At 32.6% G+C, this 22,703-nt stretch overlaps 1 protein-coding gene across 1 annotated transcript in view; it reads right to left on the bottom strand.

Annotated features, from left to right (window-relative positions):
- LOC137396511 (uncharacterized) overlaps positions 1–22,404 on the bottom strand; it is a 34,819-nt gene extending 12,415 nt beyond the window's left edge. The window contains exons 1-8 of the mRNA XM_068082817.1: positions 22,363–22,404; positions 20,532–20,580; positions 16,514–16,665; positions 10,130–10,208; positions 9,298–9,408; positions 5,707–5,860; positions 5,021–5,151; positions 871–984 (exon numbers count right to left, since the gene is read on the bottom strand). Of these exons, the coding sequence (XP_067938918.1) occupies positions 871–984; positions 5,021–5,151; positions 5,707–5,860; positions 9,298–9,408; positions 10,130–10,144 (525 nt within the window). The 5' untranslated portion in view covers positions 10,145–10,208; positions 16,514–16,665; positions 20,532–20,580; positions 22,363–22,404. The remainder of the gene's footprint in view (positions 1–870; positions 985–5,020; positions 5,152–5,706; positions 5,861–9,297; positions 9,409–10,129; positions 10,209–16,513; positions 16,666–20,531; positions 20,581–22,362) is intronic.
- Positions 22,405–22,703: the final 299 nt, after the last annotated feature.

Raw genomic sequence — 22,703 nt, 5'->3', positions numbered from 1 at the left:
ATTAGGAAGTGTTGGCAGTACAGAGTTCATGACCTTTTAGTAGCATTATTATTATTACTGTTTCATTTAATGTTTTATAGATTGTTTTATTACTACCAGTATTATCAATGATGTAACTGCTATAATTAGCACCATAATAGTACATGATTTTTAACTGTTACTATTACCATTCTCATTGCTGATAATATTATCCATATTGATTATGAATAACACTGTGATTTTTTTGTTTTTACTCTCACCATTCTGGTGTCAGCTGCTAAAACTATTTATGTCACTGAAAAATCAGCCTTTGCTATGCAGCTAGCCGATTATGTTTAAATATTTTAGTTGCAGCTAAATTATGTTACATAACCACTTCAATTATTACATAATTTAATTTCATTGAAAAGGGATCATTAACCCTTGTGATAATCTATTAAGAGTAGTTCTATTAGCAGCTCACATAAACAAAGACAAGCTAATTCATCTCAACTCCAGTATAATTGTCATTATCATCAATATTATTATTATAAATATTATTGTTTTTTTTTATTTTTACACTTACCATCACTATTTTTATTTCAGAAATTTTATTGCCAAAAAAGATTTAGGGAAGAATTGTTTAAATATATTTAAAATGATACAAAGTGTGCTAGCGAGGTTACCTTTTCATAACATTTCATCATCTGACTGATTTCGATAAGCTAAGAATAAATTATAAACTGTTCAAATTGTTGGGCCGTTTAATAAGTTATGTTGATCTAGATAATCTCAAGATTAATGCATTATGCTAAGTCGTATACTTAAAATATGAATAAAGAAAATTTATCGATAAAAATATGGAGATGTTTTTATCCCAATTTTTGAGGAAATAATCTAGAGATTGCATACCTCAAGCGGTGCCATTCTTTCTGGCCTTTTCAGTAGAGCAACTTGAGGACTGTGAAAACTTTCTATCTGTAACCCCATGAAAACCAAAATGAGGTTTAAAGCTGGAAGGGCTGTCTGAAAATAACAAATTTCCACCCTGATTAGTTGCGCTACAACCTACCTTTAGGAGCATGAAAAATGTTAATTGCAAACAAATTCTAGCATTTGGCAACACTTCTGGACAACTGAAGTTTTTGTGAAATTTATTTTATTTTTAATGCTAAAGCATAAATCATTCAAAGTGATTGCTGAGCAATTACATAAATGCTATTTTTTTATTAAAGAAGTAATGATTGAAATACATTATTTTCTTCCAAATTCTCACGTTTTTATTAATTAACCTGAAGTTCTTTGATTTTTAAATAGTCAGCAAGTGGGTGCTAAAAGAGCTAGTTTTCAAGAACAAGATAGTTTTAAAACAAGAAATATACTTGAAACAAGAAATGACTTGACTAGTACCAAGCAATGCTGAAAAAGCCATTGCATCAATAACAACTATTTCTTTCATTTTTTTTCTGTTCGCATTGAAGTTTGTTTTCCAATTCCAAATTGTTTTGGTGGTTTTGGTTGAAAATAATTAATTGCGGTATCAGGCTAATAGTAGCTATTCAGTTAGTGAGGTCTTGATATTTCGATGTATGTGAAAAATGGTTTACATTCACAATGGAATATGTACTAATAGACTTGGGCTAAAAGCTGTGATTAGTACGCCTGCGGCTAAAAGGTTGTCACTAGTTTTGCAAAAAGCAACACATAAAAGCTCTGCTCTGCTAAAAAAGTTGTTTGAACAATAATACCGAATATTTCAGCAGTGCATAAAAAGAGTTGAAAACGGAAGACATTGTGGGCAGCATTGAACAGTTTGAGGAAGATGAACTCATCCCAAAGGAAAGCAACAATCAAGCGATGCAAATATTTTTGTTTCAAAAATGTCAATTTTGTTTCCAAATGTATTATAAGTATACTTTGTTTATGTCACATTTCTTGGATGTACATGTAAATTGTTAGAATTTGATAGATTATCAGTAAATAAATTATAATTTTGGCATATTTACAGCATTTTGTTCCTAGCGTCCTTGCGGATATCAGTCAGCTTGCAATAGTTTGATGCTCATAACTCCTATTCTTTTGCACATAAAAAGCTAGTAAAACTGCAAACTGCAAGCAAAAATAACAATGAGTGCAATGATTTTTTATGCAACTTTTTTTAATATAATTATAACATAAAGATATTCTTCCAACTTTGGAATGAAGTAAAAATTGAAAGCTCAAACAATTGTAGTGCAAGGCACAGGCTTTAAAATCAATGCAGGTTAATTGCGAGCAATGGATATTAACTAGTAAATATATTTGTCAACTTCCCAATGTATATTTATTTATATATCTATGATATGTTGGAGGTGAGTTTGCAGATCTGTCGCATTCAAAAGGATTAATGTCCCTTAAGGGTTAACCTGCTTCACTCATACAAGGGTTAAGTTTATTTCATTAAAATTTTAACATTTAAGAATTGTATGTTTAAGAATTAAATTTAATTTTTAAAATTAAATTTTAATTTTTTAAATTAAATTAAAATTTTAACGAGCCTTCTTAAACATACAATGTCGGTATCTGTTTGAAGATTACCAATAACAAAAAACCGTTATCAAGCAAGGTTTAAAACATAGAGTAGCAAAGCCTTTAAATAGAGGTTTTACAGTAAGTAAATGTAATGAGAGAAACAAGGATCATGGTGTTCAAATAGTGGTTTTACAGTAAGTAAATGTGACTAGATATACAATGACCATGGCATCTAAACAGAGGCTTTATATTAGGCAAATGTGATGAAAGATGAAAGGACCATGGCGATCAAATTCAGATTTTACAGTTATTAAATGCAATGAGAGATACAAAGACCACGGAATTTAAACAGGGGTTTTACAGTAAATAAATATGGTGAGAGCTACAAAGGCTATAAAAATTATGACAATATTTATTTTTACACGGATAAACTTTAGTGATTTATAATGTAGTACTTGCACTGAAAGTGGTAGAGTTTCCTGCTTTAGCAAAAAAGTGTTAAACATTGAAAACTATACCTGATAATGGTCCATTGCTTTAAAATTGTTTAGAAGTATATATAATGTACTTGTGATGCTACATGTAGCACAAAACACACAAGTAGCAGGCAAATTACACTTGCTGATAGAAGATAAAAAGGTGAGGTATCAGTAATATTGGAAAGCTAGAGGCCATTGGCCAAACAGTGTTACATGTAAATTGAAAATTGAACAATCATTTCTAAAAGAAAACTAACTAAAAGAAAACTAACAAGAACCTGTATGCAAAGAAAAGTTAAGGCAAAACTTGTTGAATGCATCTGAGCGGAGAAGATTCAAATTTATGGCAATAGAGCCTCATATTTAAACAAAGTTGAACATGTCAAGGAATGCAACTGGGATTATAGTTCTTGCTTAACAATCGGTTATAAATGTTGAGTCAAATTAAGTTTTTCTTGTTGATTCGTTTAGTACTGCACGATAACACGATATAATTCGATACGACGATATATTTCAGTGGATGATTTTATATTTGGTCAGTTTTCAAGTCGATATGAAAATCGAAGCCGATATTTTATCGAAATAGCAGCTTTTTAATTTACAAATATGGAGTTGTCTATTCTCTCTATTGTAACGAGGTGACAACTCCTGTTTTTTCAACTGATATTAGCCAATATCATCTCATATCGTTCATGTTAAAGCTTAACAATATACATACATCGAAAGAAGACAACTCCAATGCTCGATATTTTTCGATATTCGATAGATTTTGAGACCAAATAATCGAATGTACATGCAAAGATATCGTGCAGATATCGTCATTACTGTTGAGCTAAGTAGTCAGATTCAATACGCTATCATAAAAAGCCTATGCTGTACAACAAAAGCTTAGTGGTCATAATCAAAAAATTTTGGCAAATGAGAAACTCAACAAAAAGATATAACCTTAGAGCCGAACCTTAATGATAAAGCCTTCAATCAAAGCTAATAAAAGAGTTTGTTTTAACTTTACCCATGGTGCATGAAATGAATTCAAGACACCACCTATTGTGGAAAAAATCGGTTCATTTCTTGTGGCGGTTCCTAATAGAAAAATATTCAACAATAATTATTTTGAGGTGAAATTTGCTAAGAGAATGATTGCAAACCAATGTGTAGAGAATAGATTTAGACATAGCTTAGCAACAGTGCAATAAGGTTGTTTAAGACAAACGTTGATTTGGCCAGGTTATAGAATATTATTTAAAACCATATCCATGCACCTTGTAGGAGGAGGCTAAAGCCTGGTTCCCATATCTATTGCCAGACCTTGGCGGTAACGTGCTTAGCAAAATGCTTGAGACGCTAGGTTCGGTGGCTAATGTTTACAAAGAAAGCTGCATTTCTAATCATCAATCATCAATCATCTAATCACCATAAAATTTTTGCTCGCGATGCCGTCACAATAATGGTGACCTTCACTTGTACAGTGCATTTCAAAAGGGTTTGGCCTGCGACTTTTTGCGAAAATTGAACAACCCTAAACTTTTGTATTGACTGCCGGCAACTACCGGTGGTACTCGGCGGTACCCGACCTGTAGGTTCATATTTCATTGCAATAGCGTGTGGTGTCGTGGCCAATGTTTTGCGACGGCGTATCTGGGAACCAGGCTTTACATACACAAGTTGACAGCTTTCATAAAGGATTAAACTTGTGGCAACAGACAAAGGCATTCATGCATGAACAAGCGAGTGAATCTTTACAACTAGACTACTACACAGTATCTTCAAATAAAACATAAAAGCGGACGGACGAGCCTCCAATTATTGTTTGGAAGCTCTCACTGAAAACAACCTCTCAGTTTTGAGCTAGACAGCCATAGTAGGAGCACCAATGAAAAGGTCCATGATATATCTAGTAAAGTTGATGTTTACGCAACCAAATCATATCATCATTACTTTGATTATTAGACTGTCAGAGAAAGATTATTATGTCAGATTATTATGATCGATCAGATCATGAGGGAAGGTATTTACTATTTACTATGAATTTGGCACAAAAGTAAAGTATGAAACATATTGAAGAGATATACCTTAAAGACTGCCACTGGCATGTTGCAGAGTTTGCCAAAGAGCAAAAACTGTCTGGAGATGCCTTCATTGCATGCAATCAATGCAAGCAGCGCAGGGAAAATAGCATAACTTCGGTAAGACCAGTCATTTCCTAAAATATGAACTGCTAAGATGATAAAACACCAATGCAAAATAGATTGCAGACATTCATGACATCTTTTACCCATAGTGACAGAGAAACTAGGTGCAAATAAAGTCGTTAGGATAGAGTGATGGCTTAAGTCTTTGTATATAGTGTAAGCGTAAAGTAGAATGTTATAAATGTATTAGATGTGTCTGTAACAGCAGTCTTCATAAAAAATGCTGCTGCCAAAAATGATAATGCTTGCTCTGTCTCTTTATGCCGTTGCCTGTAGTGGATGACCTTGTTTTACATTTTATCAACAGAACGACCTATTCTGAAGCAGTTTAGGGATAAATCAACTTGGCTTACAATGCGATCCAAAAATTTAAACAGTATACCAAATTGATTTACCAGTTTGATGTTTCTTGGTTTTAAAAATGCTTTTCTCTCCTGGTTCTATCATTGAGCCAATTTTCCTCACAAAAGCTCTATCAACTGAATCAAGTGAATCAGGCATTTTCAAGTACTCATTATCATCAGCAGGCAGAGTGAAATATGAAAAAGGATAAGTTTTTGCATTACCATGTGATCCCTTTGCTGTCAAAAACCCTGGAAAATCGTTGACTTCTTCCAATCTTTCCCCGTGTTCAATTTCAAGAGGAACCACATCTGTATTTGTAAGTTCTTCTTCATAGGCATCAGAGGGTTGCAATAGAATAAAATCGAGCTTGAACTGCTAAAATAAAAAATTGTTGAGTACACCTTAAATAGTAGTTCTTGAAAGTCATCACAAACATTTAAAATTCTCCAAAAATATATATCGGCTATAATAGTATGAACATATAATTACACTTGCTTCAAATACAACTAGTTTGCAAACAATCTAAATATTTTCTGTGGAGCCAGGCCCGTATTCCCTGGGGTGGCTGGCCGGCTGAGCCGCCCCAACTTTTTAGGAAGTTTCGGTGGCTAAGTATAGTCAAACTCGGAAAACTCGCCCTAGGATAAAATGTAAAATTTTATCACGAACACTTGGTTAACTCGAACTGATTTGTTTGGTCCGTTCCCACGTAATGATAAGCTGCTTTAGATAACTCGACCTCAACATCATTAACTCGAACAGTTATTTGCCCAACGGCTACGGGAACGGTTTTTATCGCTGTAGAATATCACTTTATTCCAAGCCATAGAGATAAACGTTAACTTTTAATAGTTCTTGGACGCCATTATTATCATGATTGGCAAAATATTTTTATTAACAAATTTTATAAAGGTTTGTTAAAAGGTCAAGTTTTATCAAACATCCATTTGGAAATGGCCCAACGAAAGCGTAAAGAACCTTGGGATGAACTAAAAATAAAATCGGCGAAATTGATCTTTGTTGAAACGCTCAAAAGAAAAAAGATGTCTTTTTTTCTTAGCGTTTCAACTGCGGTCAAGTTTAACCTACTTTATTTTGAAAACATCTAAGCAGTCGCATCACCTAAAACAAACAAATCTCAAATAATAAAAAAATTGTTTATACTTTCCGATAAAATCTTTTAAAACTTTACGTGACATGCCCGGTTGAGGCCTTACATAAAGGAAACCTGTTTAGGGGGCTGATACCGCCCCTCCAAACCCCCAGATGCTCATAACTAGTCGCCTAACATTAGCTGCCCCTATTTGCAACCAGGGAATACAGGCCTGTGTGGAGCAGACTTTACAAGAATGGTAGTAGTTCAAAGCAGTTTTGAATATGGTATGTGTTGACTAATAAGAAAAATCTTTTTGTCTAACATTAGTTTTGAGATGCCCATTCAATCAATATTATAGCGAGACTGTTTCTGCCTTTTTTGCTACAATAGAAAAGTGGGGAATGCATTTATATTTGCAGAACCCACTCGGATAGGTCTAACAGCAGGCTTCACAAGCAAATGTTATACAAAATTGGAAATTACTTCATGTAATTCTTAGTTTGCAATTAATAGCAAAAACTAAAAAAGACTACTTTCCTCATTAAAGGTTGGTATAACACTTTCAGAATTGATTTCCCTCAAAACAAAGATAATGCACCCAACTTTTAAAAATAAGAAATAACAGGAACGTAAGAGGTGTCATGATGACACAAGAATATATATAAAGAAACAAAAGTGGCAATAACATTGAATTAAAAATTACTACTGCACAAGATTTGCGATTCGAGGACACTTTTATGGATTAAGGTAGATAAGTTTGAAAGTAGGTACATACCAAAAAGCAGATTAGCAACGAGGAAGAGAGAGAAAGAGTGTTATTGATTTAATTAATAAAGCATTAATTAAATTTATATTGTATTCTACCTTTTAGAATATTACAAAAATTTTAGCTAACTGAATTAAACAAAAATGATCAAAGAACACAAAAGCAATCACACAAAAATATTGACAAGAGTTATAAAATAGCTTATAGTGTTTTAGTGTTTGCCTAATTATTGATCATACCAAAACAACTGTGTGAGGTAGTCGGCCAGAGAAGTTTTAAAATAAAATTATCTGGCAAATTTAGACCTCCAATGATATCGCCATACTTTTCATCAGTTTCTCTTATCTTCGAGCAAGCTAAACTGCCTATTTTAAGACAAACTAGGTGCAAAAAATGCTCTGCTTCATTTCCTAATCAAGGGCCATTTGGTATCATTTGTTGATTCACCATAATCCACCAATATAAAGTTTTTATATGTATCTATTTTTTGTTAATATGTCCTGAATTTTGATGAGAAATGTTAAGGAGTATTTAGTTTATTCTTTATATCTAATAATAAGATCATTTTGATGACACTTCAAACTAAACTCATAAATGAGTCTCTTTTAACATGAGCTTATTTCATCAATAAATTAAGATGCCTTTTATTAGTTTTATTTTGTAAGCACAAATAATACAAGTGCTATGATTTTACGCTAAAGTTGAGAATTCAGGTTTTAGCATACATGGTTCAAATATACATTGTAGGTGCATATTCAATTAAAAACATTGAAAAAAACAAAAGTATCATAAAACAGTTATACATTTACACACAGAATAAAATTAATTTTGTCACCGATAAAAAATAAAGTTTAATGATAAAATATAACAGTAAATTGATAAATGTAGATGTCAATATGTTGGTATTTAAAATATGTAGTCTATGGTTGTATCTTAGAGAACAAGACAGATTGTGTAGCAAGCGAACGCAAACAGAGAGCTGCATTATAGTCAGTACAGAAAGCTAAACTATCAAAGAGCCATTGTCAAATTGACCAAATGCAAAAGAGAATAGAGCAATAGAAAGACGGAAATCGAGAGACAAATAGAGGGATAGACGAGTAGATATAGACATGGGGAAACGAAGAAACTAAGACGCGGAGAGATGAAAAAACGGAGCGTCGGATTGAGACTGATTGAGACACCTTGAAACGACTAAAGACAATTGTGATGGATTGAGACAGATTGAGACAAATTAAGACACAGTGTGACGGATTGAGACTGACTGTGACGGCTTGAAACGGATAAAGACAAAGTGTGGTAGGTTGAGACAGATTAAGAGGGATTGCGACGAATTGGGACTGATAGAAATGAATTGAAACAGGTTAAGACAGATTGAGATGGATTGAGATGGATTCAGACAAATTCAGATGAATGGAGATGAATTGAGATGGATTGTGTCAAATAGCTAAAGAGATATAGAGATATATGGGGATAGAAAGATAGAGAGATAGAGACATCAAGAAATAGAGAGAGAGATGGAGAGATGGAGAGATGGAAAGATGGAGAAATAGAGAGATACACAGATATAGAAATAGAGAGATAGAGAGATATACAGATAGAGAGATGGAGAGATAGAAAAAATAGAAAGAAAGAGAGATAGACAGAAGAAGAGAGATAGAGAAATATAGAAAGAGAGCAAGAGAGAGGAAAAGATATAGAGACTAATACACAATAGTAGAGAGATGAAAATTATGGCTCAGAGAGAAAGGTAAAAATTTGAACAGTTGAATTATCCTGTAACGAGGCTAATTTTTAATTAGTAGAGCAACTATATAAACCGAGTCATCATTAAATTCAGATATAATCTCTTTTTTAGTTTTTTTAAAAGAGCTGTCAATAAATGGTTTTTTTATAATACCCACATTGGAACTAAAAAAATTTACAGGACATACAGTAACGAATTCATACCTCTTTCATGGAGTGTTTGTTTATTTTTCCAGCCATCCACGCATTTAGCAGAAAATATCCTAGCAGACTCAAGAGCCATGTCAGTAGAAATGTGAAACACCAACAAGAACCCTAAATGGCGACAAGCATATCATCATAAAATGCTGAAGATGAAACTGATTTTCAGATCTTGAAGTGCTCAACAAAATAGTCTGAGAGAACGTTTACTAAAATGAAGCTTTCTTGTAAATATAGACGTTAACTGTATCAGACTTTGCCACTCTCAATTCGAGATAGCTTTGTACTGTTACAGAGCATTAAAATTTATATTTCCCCTATTTATAAAATGATATAGTTTTCATATAGAATTAATACAAATAATGTTTAAGCATTCATTCAACACATTTAAAAAGAACTACATGTACTTTTCTTGAAGCAATCATTGTGGCATTCAGCAATACTAATTATTTCCTGAAAATAACTGCATGAAATAACATCAACTGTAGTTTTATATTCATGTTTATATAGAATCATCAGGTTTGACAAAAAAGCAAATTCTCACAAAATACTAGTTACTAAGTAATTTAAAAGCACGAAGAAGTTAAAAAAAGTTTCAACAATTTTAACATTGAATTAAAATGCGTTTATATAAATTTAGTAATCTTTGTAACTCAAAAGAACAAACTACTGTATATGTAGATTTTTTGTAGCTAAAAAATTGCCTACAGATTGCAAAAAATTGTACCATCAAATTCAGTTAGCTGCTAAGTTATGTTACATTAATAACAATTATAGCAATATAACGCGGTAGTGATATTTAACTCTTAAGAAACCAAACCGTAATTATAAATACCTGAAATATTTTCATGCTTCCCAATGTGAATTCGGTCACCAACAACTTCAAATGCAACTCTTGATGTATTTTGGCAAATCTAGAAAAAAGTTAGTTATTATATTTATTATTAAATAGCAATTGATTTGTTGTCATACATTTGTTCTGGCTTTTTTGGTGCCATTGCAAACGTAATTGCACCAGCACAATGAACATGCAAAAAGCATGTTCAGAGATTAATTGCTATTTTTGCAACATCTCTGTTAGATGTTTTGTTTTAAAGTAATGTTATACATTTCTATAAATAGTTAAAACATCTTTTGAACCTTTAGTATGCCCGTGATAAACTGTTTTCTTGTAAAGAACGTAAATGGCTTTCTTCCATGATACACTAAAATGTTGGTCCATGCTGTTATTTACATGTGCGCCAGCATTTTGCTCGGTTGCATTACAAGAACTTGGTTTAACAACATACGATTTGCTGTAAGAGCCCACACCTTCATTGTGTAGACTTGAAAGAGCCTAGAATCTAAATGGATTTGGATGCACCAAGCATATATAAATACAAAACCTTTGAGAAGCTTTGATCTTCTATTTAGTGGCGATGGTTGCGAGTGATTGCCACTGTATGCTTGTCAACTTGCCCCAGTAATTGCAATAATTGCTTTACGCAATGCCATCAACTTTGGTGGGGCAAGTTAATAACAAATAACAATAACAATAGCAAACAATAATTTTTGTTATTTGTGCAATGTAATTAGTATTAGTGAAGTGATGTGTTATTGTACAGCATCATCGTGCTTAATGTAGAGCTACGTCTTTTGCTTCAGTAAACTTTGCAGGTGCTGGTACCTTGTGATGTGTTGCAAGTGTTTCGCGCCGTGGTGTCATTAATAGTTTCGGGTGATGGTAGAGCTTATGTCATAGTGACTTAGTAAATGTATTGTGCTGAATATGACCATTAACTTCAACAATAATATGCCTCATTATTGGTTGGTAGTGAAGATGTTTTTAAAACTGCCTGTTTAGCCTCCCGATTGCGCTCGAACTGATCTAAATTAAGCTAGGCAAAAATTATGATTGTAATGATAAGTTAGTTGCTCAAATAAAACTTATTTTTTACCACAAAAAATTGGTAATGATGGTAGTTATGCATTAGGTTCTGTTGGTTTCAACATGCAGGATGTAGGCTGTCATTATGAAAAAGCTATCGCTTATTTAGTTTAACTTTTATGGTGCTGAGGAAATGTCATATGTTAAAGTTATTATGGTTTCTATGGTTCTGTGAACAGTTGGCAGCTATAATTTTATTAATTATTATAGTTTGAAAATGATAAGGATAATTGTGGTAGAGATAGACACATTAAGAGAATGTGTGAAGCAAAAATCGTGCAGAAGAAATTAGAAGAAAAGGAAGGAAAAGAACTGAGAAAGCTGAATAAGCTGACAAAATACTATGTATTACAGTAACCGTGCAGTTTACACAAAGAGCAGGCTGGTCATTCATCCACAGTCATTTTTGAATAGCTTTGTCTGACTTTATGTCGCACAAGAAAGTGGATTATAAAAAGCTGGGCGTCAAAGAAACCTTCTGTGAGAACTTTATGATAGAACTAAGATTAAACCGTCGGAAAAAAGCAAAGACTTCTCTTAGCATATTGATAAAAATAGGAAATTTAGTAGATCCCATAGATGTGCTCTAGACCTAGATTAAAATTGACAAAAATGCTTTTAACAGACATATATGTCAACTGACAGATATCTAACTGTGTCGCTTAACACAGCCATCTATCTGCCTGTTAACCACAACAGACAGTCTGACAGTCCGTTGTGGTTAAAATACACAATTAAACCTTCAAGCATTCCAGTCTATAGATTGAATGGAAAAGGGTTCAAAGGACAGACAGCTATTTTAATATGTGTACATATGCTTTTCACCTCTTTGTTACGAGAGACAAAGCGTGCAACGCCCATCAACAACAACATTACGGCTAATCAAAAGAGCGAAAAGTATTTTGCATCAAGTTACATAAACATGAGCATAAATGACTGTAGTATGACTGGCATGTCCAGCTGCTAATCAGGCAAACAACACCAAATGAGTTACATTAACAACTAGTATATTGCATCCATAAGTTACAAAATCCAAGATATCCTTTGTTTAACAAGTAGTAGAGCTTCTGTTATAGCATTCATTTAACCAATGCGTCGAGAAGGAAGCACATTCCATTGCGCATCATTTGGCTTGCTGCATGCATTTGCCTAACTAAATTTATTTTTTAATGGTCTCACATCACGTAACCATAATGATAAAAATTTGTGACACTTTACGCGATTAAAAATGGCGGATAAGTCAAAAAATGAAAAATACTCATTGACGCAAAAGTCTCGCTAAACTAACAATATGAATATTGAATAGATTTATTGCTGCGTACATGATCGTTAAAATTTGGCTAAGTTCAAGTTAATTTAATGTAAATACCACTGCGTTCGGAACTCTGGATAAGTTGCCAAACTAGATTTAGTAAGTAGCACGCCAAAAATACTAGGGTAAGCATATTAACTGCAATCGGTCAACAAAAAACTGGAGATTTTGTCACAAGTGTCAAGGAAAATCACAGTAAATAAGACTTATAGACCATCCAAACCGTTTTTCAGTGGTTGCATAATAGAATTTTAAACAACCATGCTCAGCGGCTTTATGTTCAACATATGGATTAGACACTTGTGTGTATTTTGTTTACTTCATGCTTGCTGGTAGTGACATAAGAATGTAGAGAAAGGTTTTCTAATTACATTTTACCACAAAATGTCGTTAACAACCTCAAACACTTTTACATGCGTTCGTTTCTCTTCAAGAGCGGAATGTTGTTACTTATGGTAAAGACATTGTTTCCGGTATCTTAGTGAACACCACGGTAAAATCCTTACAGTATGCCTATCAGATTGTTTTATGAGATCTGTATTTATGGGCAGCTTTTCATGACAGCAAGAACTTCTGTAAAATGTATAAAAATCAGAAGCTTCTTGTGTTGTGATTCAATTGTTCTGTGGTTTTAAATGGTCTTTAAAATGTCCTTTTAAATGGTCTTACTGATGGTGATTGCAGAGTGTGGAAACGGTTTGTTGCCAAAAATGTTTCCACAAAAATATTTTTTCTGCATCCTCAGGCACTTATGCATGCATCGATTTTTATTCAACAGCTGAATCATCAAGCTGATTTATGCAAACAAACAAAAATATTTATACAAAATTGATATAATAGTCTAAAAGTAATTTATTTTTTCTGTTGATAAAAAATGTTTTGAATAATCTTGTTTGCAAAATGTTGTAAGCCCCTTTTGAATTGGAGTTTTTAGCTGGTATGCATACCCAAGTTACCATATCATGTTTTATATCATCAGAAGTTGCAAGTTGAAGACTTTTTAAGACATTAATTTAATTTCAGATGTATTAAAGAGATTTTCTTTGAAAACTTAAAAATTTTGTTTAAAATATCACCATAAGTAAACACTGGCTCAGTCTAAAAGTTGCTGAGTAATAAAGAGTCTTAAAGGTAATCAACGTTTGATAATAATACCAATTGCGTTACTTTGCTATCAAAGCAATAAAATATCAGAATTTACCAAAAAAATAAAAAAGTTTTGCTAGACTTGCAGATCGTATTGATAGCTTTTAACATCTTCTGGGAAAAGAGTTTTTGGTTTGTAGTTAGCGATGGTAACAGCAATAAGACCAAAATTTTTCAAATTTTCATTTACAATTTCAATGAAAAACTATGTACAAATTCAAAAACAAAGTCGCATGTCTTGTTTGATATGCATGACATTAAGGACTGTAGTTGGGCCAGCAAGTATTTTACCGTTAGCACTTTGTTGCTTCTGAAAATTTCCAAACTAACAGTGACGTGATCCACAAACTTCCAGTTTGCAGACTGAAAAAGACGTTTATATGAACTTAATCGTGTCTACAAATACATTTGGTTAATTCAATTTGGCTAATTCCTTAGCAAAAAATGTCATTGGTTGAATATTTTTCAAAAGAAAAGTAAATAAAGACATAGGTTAGAATATCATTTTGCAACAAACAAAATTTTTGTTTATTAATACCTTCTTTACAATTTTATGATATCTGGCCGTAGTGGAATTAATCAGATGCTAGTCAGACGACGTTTCAATGTAGCAAAGGGTGTAGCAAAAGGAGTACTTTGAATTCTTAATCATTTTTGGCCACTCATCAGTTAATGTAAATTGTTTTCAAATTTAAACTGAATTCAAATATTTGTATTAGGCTAATTAGTTTTTTTGTATTACTATTATTTCATGTCAAGGAACCTTGCAATTAACTGTAGATTCATCTATCTCATTCTAGTGTGGTGAAACTAAATAATCATAGGTTGGAGTCCCATTGACAGCGGTGTTTTATCATAACAGAGGCTTTGGTCACACAGAAGGACGTATAGCTTCTACTTCAATTATGTTAAATATATATTTTGTTTTAATTTATTTTAGACACATACAACTTTTTTCTTTACAGCTTAGATTTTGCTTTGTCAAAAAAGTAAAAAAGATTGATTTTATCTGACATTGAAAGTGTGCACTTTCCTAATCTTAGCGTAAATTGGTCATAATTACAAACCATATACTAGGAAAAAGTGATAAAAAATTGAAAAGTTATCAACACAACCCAAAATTATCACAATTACTCTACAACCGATATATTATAAAAATAATTTTTTTGCATTATTTGAAGAGCTAAAGGGCTGAGTTTAAAATTTTATTGAACCAAATAAGGCAAATTAAATTTATTTTATGGTTTGTTCTCCAAATAAAACTCTAGAAATAAGTTATTTATGTTGTAGAAGCATGTGCTGTAGTAAACTAAAGTTGTCCACCGGCAGACCTACATAAAACCAAAACGCCTTAAAATATGAGAATTCTGCTTGCAGTTTAGTTTAGGTGCCATAAAAACTATGAAAATAGTCACATCATAATTACAAAAGACTAAAAAATGTACATAGTACACTGGAGTGTTTATGACATAAACTAGCAAATTATTAATCTATATAATACATAGATTAATAATTTGCTAGTAATACGAATACACATACATGTACAACAAATTTTGAGAAATATTATTTCTCAAGTTGGTCGTATGTGTATTCGTGTATTCGTCATTTTGATTGTCAAGCTATAGCTATTATTTTAGCATTGACCCCACGCGTTACGATACCCCTGTTAGGAAATTTTGATTTAAGGCGTTATCATATTCGACATACCATAACTACCTACTAATTATTTTAGTCATGTGCCCACACGTTACGATGCTCCTGTTAAGAAGGTTTTTTGTAAGGTTCAATTACTATATTTAGGGTCAATGCCAATTCTTCTCACACGAAAGTTTATATGAAGAGCTTCAACATTCCCTTTCCGTTCTGTCAGACAAAAGCAGTGTGATATCTCAATTTTACATTCACGCCAGTACTGATTGCGTAGTTGTTTTTGTGGTGTTTTGTGTAGTTGGAATAAATTTTTAAAAAGTAGAAAAGCTACGCATGCTTCAAACTTTGTCAAACAACTGCAACTTTCAAACTTCATATCATGAGGAAAATGTTTTGAGCAACAAACAACCTTAAATTGGTTTAAATATAAATGTGAAATAATTAGCAAGTAAAAGCTAAATTAAGTTTGTTTTGTTTTGCTACTTTTGCAATAAAAAATAATTCCTTAATTTGGTAATGATACAATTAATATGAACTAAGAAAACCAAATATAAATCCTTAGTATAATGGATTAATAATAACAATTATTGCATAGAGGTTTGTGTATAAAAAAGGGTTACGTTCCATCAGAAGCTATCCCTCAAAGATTTTCTCAGGATACGTAGTTTGAAAGTGAGAATGGTAAATATGGTGATATGTTTTATAAAAATCAATTTTTTGCCCAAATCCTTTTATTACTCGAACAACGCTGGGTTTTACAACTAGTATTATGTATTTTAAAATGAAAGTTTAGCTCTCATAACAGTTGTCAAAGCTTTATCAGATTGTATCGTTATAGTAGCTTAAATCTGTAAAAACTTTATGTAGGCTCTACAGTATTCTCAGAATAACTGTGGCAAAAGTGGAAATCATGCCTTTTTTAATAGGGATATTGTTACCATGGCACTGAAAGATGAAATCCTGCAACTCTGAAGTGTTTAATAGCACTCACCATAAGTCAAAGCAAGACAATGACATATGGTTTGATGGTTTCACTCATTAAAATACATGTACTTCAGGATTCTTAAGATGTCAGTTGTTTTGTATTACAACAAGTTTTATTCATGACACTTTTAGATGGTTTTCAATTTATGTGAACACTCTCGGGTCAGAGGTCAGTGTTATAGCTGGCTTAAACTACTAACTGTTCAGTACGCTGACAGCAGTAGAAGTTTCCAGAAACTCAGAAGGTCATTTAGCCATTTTCTTTTGTCAGGCTCCTCAGCAGCAGGCTGTTCATCTTTTTTGTGGGGTGGTGTTTATTTTTCATCATTCCTCTTGCATCATTCGAATGTTTCTATGGTCATAAACTTGATTTACAGGTTTATGTGTTTGTAAATACTTCAAATACCTGTGTGAAAATAGAGAAATACCATTTAGTGTCTCATGAGCTGCTCCTAAAGTACTAGATCAGATATCTAGCCATAATCGAACAAGCAACATTAAAAGGCAACATTCTTGCTTTTGGTGAGAGCTTTTTTTGCTAACTTTAGGCTGGTGACTTACAATTTTGACAGATCAGAGTATAAGCAATATAGTACAAAAACGTCAATAAGTATACAAGAATCATGTAAAAAGGAACAGCTAGTCAATCGAATCATATGTTTGATTTGATTGACTAACTATGAGCCTTTTTATGAATCTCGCACAGCTTAATTTGGAGAGTATATTTTTTTGAAATGAAATTATCTTTAACCCTTTGGCAGGGAAACGACCAGAATGTCGTTTATCAGTTGCGTGGGGAAACGACATTTATGTCTATTGCGGTAGACGTTTATAAAGCTGTTGCCTAGTAGTGTTAAACAAAGGATATGAACACTAGTAAGTTTTAAATATCATCAACAAGATATCGGTCGATGATTTACAATATGAAACAATTATCTGAGAGGCGTTGCTTTGTGCTAAAAGCTAAACAAGTCGCGCCTCCATGGAAAATAATAAAAGTTGGAAAAACCAGTCAACATCGGCTCGACTTTCTAAACGGTAAAATAAAAGATTTCTTGATCCTGCGATCGTTAGTGATTTTTTGTCTGATCAGAATGAATAGAATTCAAATGATGGAAGTGATGTAAACTTTTTTGGTCTTTTAATATACTTGTAATATACAGAGAAAACGATCGTAATGGTGGCTCGCACGGCTAAGTTATAGCGTTTGACTCTACCGAAAAAAAATGCTTCCAAGCTTTTTATACAGGGACAATTGCTCATAGTTGTATTTTTTTGAATAGTACATATGTGAATAAATGTATATGTACAAAAATTTATGTTCATAGAAATAAGTTTAAGATTTGAGCTATGCATGTTCATAAAATATCGAATTTATTGAAATTTCAAAAATAAACTACATGGGTTTCGGTTGTTTTTGGGGGGGCTTATACCTGGTCAAAGGGTTAATAATTTACAACAAATAAACGGAATTTATAGTTGACTAAAAGGGTTGTTTCAAAAACATGTTTTACTTCAAAATATTCAATGGTACCTTGTTTATAGCCTTTCCCAGCAAGTGGCCAGTTTGACTAACCAAATTAACTAACTTAAAGTACATATAATAAAATAATTACTAATGCAGTCTACACCAGCCGATTTGTAAACCAAGCTTTTGTAGCTAGCCTTTGAACTATATTATGGTAGTTAATGGTCACCGAGTTGGAACCAAATTTGCCTGCTTTTATGCTGAGTCAGATAGGTACAGCTGATATACTTTCGTGAGTCAAGCTTCACATTCTTTTACTGTTTCCTATAAAGTTTTCCAAATATGTTTTTAGCTAGCATAATGATTAATTTTTACAGCCCACTTCATCACCTATAATAGATACCCATTGGGAGAACTACCATATGTTAACAGCTTCTACTTCAATTACTTAGCAATGGCCTCACTAGTAATTAGAAAAGGAAGGAACAGGCCTGAAGCATCAGAAGGTGTTTGGGTATCTACTTTTCTATCTAACAAAGACTCTAGAGAAGATTAGAGTAGTATCATTCTTGACTTGCTTTTTCAGTCGATGGCGTTGTGAGAGGAGCTTTTGAACATTATTTTAAGATGAAAGGACAGTATTTTAAACTGCTTAACAAGGTTTCTCACTTATTATTCGACGTATTACAGTGATGCCACCAAACATCTCTCCGTAGTAGAGATTTGCTGAAAAAAGCAATTTCATGAATCATTCCAATTAAAATTGGTCAATAATTGTCAACTGAATAAAAAAATCGGTTTCAGACTCATTTGCTCTTTTCACTTGAGGCAGTTGTTGCCCAGCTGACCAAATCGTCTAGAAAATCAGCATGATATCGGCAGGCATGAATGCAGCTGGAGAATGCAAGTCGTCTGCAGAGACGCTGCATGTAGCTTCTCTAAATCTGAGCTCAAGCTGCTTATTGTAGCAGCTTGTTTTGCTGCTCATAAACCTGTGTTACCATCAACATAGTTTCAATCATTGTAATAAAGTTACATAACATTTACCAAAATTGTAAAAAAATGCTCTAGATTTTAAAGCCAGTAGTACTAGCCCCTATAGAGGTTTTACTTTTGCTTTATAATTTCAAAATGAAATGTAAGATTCTATAGTTTTGACTAATAAAACTTATCAATATAGAAACAAGTTTGTAGTAAACCATTATAATCCATTTAGTAGATAAGGTTCATAGTATAAGCAGTTATTACCTCTTTTCTTCCAAAATACAGATTATTAGTTATACATTGATAAGCCAGTTTAGTTCTGTTCAATGCAAACTTAGTGGCTGGTGAGTATTTTGAACAATTTTCAACACACTAGTTTGGTTAGCTTGAAACTAAAGTGACAACATGACAGATTTTAAGAGTGATTAATTACCTTGATTATTATATCTCTGTTAATAAAACAACAAGGTGTCCACATGAATTCGTAATAAGCATTAAAGCTCACCAGAGCAGACATGTTGACGGGAGCTGTTGTATTGCCTGATAGCAAAGCTTGACACTGAGAATGTCATTTTCACAGTGTTTATCTAGTAGTTGATTAGATTTTTTCCCGCCATCTTTTAAACTAAAGCTATTGAATAGTACAGTCATAAGCAAACACATTCATGTAGGCTGAATAAAGAATTGTGTGATAACATCAGTGTCAATGTAAACCTACTTGACTTGGGTCAAACAGAATTTTTAATCAGCGTTTGTTTTTATAAGGCTATTCAAAAATTGTTCAACAAGTTCTGTTTTCTCAGAAACTATTGCAAATAGTAAAAAACTCTTTTTCTATAAAATATGGCAAAATTTCCAAAAATTAAAATTGAAAAAGATTTTTACTAACCTCTTGCGCTCGTAAAAAAACATACATAAGGGTCAGTTTATGTTACTCAAGTTTTCCAAGCGATTCGGATGCAAGAAAAGTATGAGTAGCAACAGGATGATCGATGTTTATCATTTACTTTTTTGCTTTTAAATAGGCACAACTAACTACCTTATTTGACGTAGCCCCTCACATTGCTTGGCTGCATATCTTCAGTTAAATTTTGGACATTTCATAATTTGTATATTAGGGTATATTTAATTTGCGATAAATAAAATAATGATCGTATTATTTACGGTGTTCATCAAATAAATATTTTGAATTACGTTGTAATTGCTCAGTGCGTTTAGACTCTCATGATACTCTGTAATAAAAAATTCACAAGTTTTTATTTTACTTTTTTTGAGGTTTTTTTAGTGTTTCATTTCAGAATCAGATATACAGAAAAAAGAGACTGCCAGTTAAAACGATCTATACCAATAAGATGCGCATAATTTCTGCGGAAATGTAGCAATGCAAAGTTAAGTTTATCATACTAAACCTTTTAGGCAAAAAATTGACCTGGTATAAAAGCTGATCTTAAAATAAACTTACAAAAATTGTACAGCTTTCATCAGAAAGCATCGGCATTTTCTTTCAATGGAATTTGTTTGCATTTTTAAAGTAGCCTGACTGCCAGGATATTTTAAAATTAAAATTGGCAGAGCTTGATTGTGGTTAAAATTCTGAAAAGGCTTTTTATTATGGAGCTTGTCAACTTTAGTCAAAAGTTGACAAGCTCTGAAAAGGCTTTTTATTATGGAGCTTGTCAACTTTAGTCAACAGTTAGGGAGACAATTACAAGAAACCATAGGCTTACATTGTCAAACGGATGAGCTCACCGGCCTGGAAAACTAACCTGTTGACCTTATCTTTTGTTCCTGATAAAGATTTGGTTGAGTCTTTGTCTGAAAGGCAAATAAGTTTAACTAGACAACCACAAGTTGATAAGCAAACAAAAAAGAGTGATTATTTCATACAGTCACTCGCTAAGTAGGCTTACTAAACGGATGGTGTTCTTCTGTTTATTCACTCTTTGGTTGTCAGTTCCTTTCTAGTCAACAATTAATATTAGTAAATAAGTTTCCTTTGGTTTAAAAAGTACCTAAAGTGTTTTTAATCCTAACAAATTGATGGATCACCAGAGTAAAGTTGCACCATTTATTAGAAGGATGGCGCAAACAGGTTGGCACTTTAATAAACATTAAGATTTTTGGCAAAAAATCAATGCACTCAGGCATGAACCAGGATATGACAGCCTTGCCACATCAGTAGTTTTAAGTAACATGTTAAAACATAGGAGCTTCTATTAAATTGAAGAAGTTCTTACTGAATCAACCATCTTGTACTGAGCTAAACATATATAGTAAGAGCACCAGTAACAGAGGCCCAAACAGAGTCGGTATACTGCATGAGACTTGTTTGGTTAGAGAATTACGACTAGACCCATACTCAAAATTGTAGTATTTTTCGTAAAAAATTAAAACGTTTTTTTTCTTAAAAGTTGTTATCATACACTATTTATGTACTTAAATGGTGCTGCCACTATATTTACAGATGCACTGACTGTCAATTTTGATATATACATAATTAAGAACTAGTGTTAGTAACTGAGTTGCCATTTGTTTAAAGTGGGCCTAATACGTTCTTTATCCTAACAAGATGAAAAGTTCCCCAAAAAATAAAGCTTTTTGGCTTTTCCCTCAGCATTGTGAACAAAGACAACACAGCAAAAAAATGTTTTCTTGTTTATTTTGTTATCAAAGGTTTGTTTAGCCAGCTTTTTAGATGCCTTGACTAGAGTCTGATTACAGTAGTTTTGGTTGATTACCTCCTTTTTAGTTGTAAATCAGTTGTCCTTTTTTTATTAAGTATAACCGCATAGAATGGCCCCTAAATGTTGGACATTTTTAATAATGATGGCTAAAAAAAGTGCTTCTGCTTTCTTTCTACGCTTTGGATAACCTTCAGCGTTGACATTGGAATTCATAAGTCTGTGTTTTGTAGAAATTATTTGTGAACTGGTGTCACAGCTCGAAGTTTCCATAGTGAATTGTTTTGTCTCCAAAATTTCCTTTTTGTTTTTTCTAACAGGAAAATAATTGCCGAAAGCGAAATATCATGACTTTACAGATTTACATGGATCGACTTTTAAAATCTTGTCAGGTAAACTTTATAACCCCTTAGCTGTTGTTTCAAATCTGAAAGATTCATTCATTTAACAAAATCCTAGTAACCATGTTGTTTCTTGTTTTATAACCAAACCAACAAGATATACCTATTTGCTAAACATAGGGAAAAACTAATAATTATAAGCATTTTTATTGAAGTAAACTTTAGTAATGGAGTAAAGGCAGCAAGTTGTGAAAAGTTAAAATACAGTTTAACTTTTAAGCCATTTAGCAAACTTGTTGCGTTAATCAAAAGATGTGTAAAACTTGAGCAAGGGAGCAACAACAAACATCATGCCAATCATGCAGTACATGCTAGTTTGTGTAATTAATTGAAAGCTCATACATCAAAATCTTCATATCAATTATTCAACTTTTTATTAAATAAATTTATCAATGCTTCTCTTACTATATTATTTTGAAACAAACTATGATAATATAGTAAGGAGGTATTCAGTAAATTCACAACATAATATGAAATATTACTTGCTGCAATGAAAATAAGAAAAAGAGACTTACATTGTATATATAATTTAGAGGGAGACACTTACACTGCATCATTGCTCATTCTTGGTTATGAGAGGCTAGAAACATCTGAATTTGCATTAACCCAATTGAAAAGGCGCATTTTGGCTGTAAGCCAATGAACAAAGATAAATGCTTACAACCAGCCAATCAAGATTACTCCACACGGAAAAATGATTTACTGCATAAAATGGTTCATCATAGACCTAGTCAATCTGGTAAGTGTGCATTTTCCATATGTAGCTCTTGCCACCATGATTAGTCTGACCAGAAACCAAAAAGGTGTATCAACCTCAATTGGTTTGTCATACACCTTGCATGGTCAAAATATTATT

Source organism: Watersipora subatra, chromosome 5 (assembly GCF_963576615.1).
Source record: "Watersipora subatra chromosome 5, tzWatSuba1.1, whole genome shotgun sequence".
Taxonomy (NCBI): Eukaryota; Metazoa; Bryozoa; class Gymnolaemata; order Cheilostomatida; family Watersiporidae; genus Watersipora; species Watersipora subatra.
This window is presented reverse-complemented; position numbering and strand designations above follow the sequence as displayed.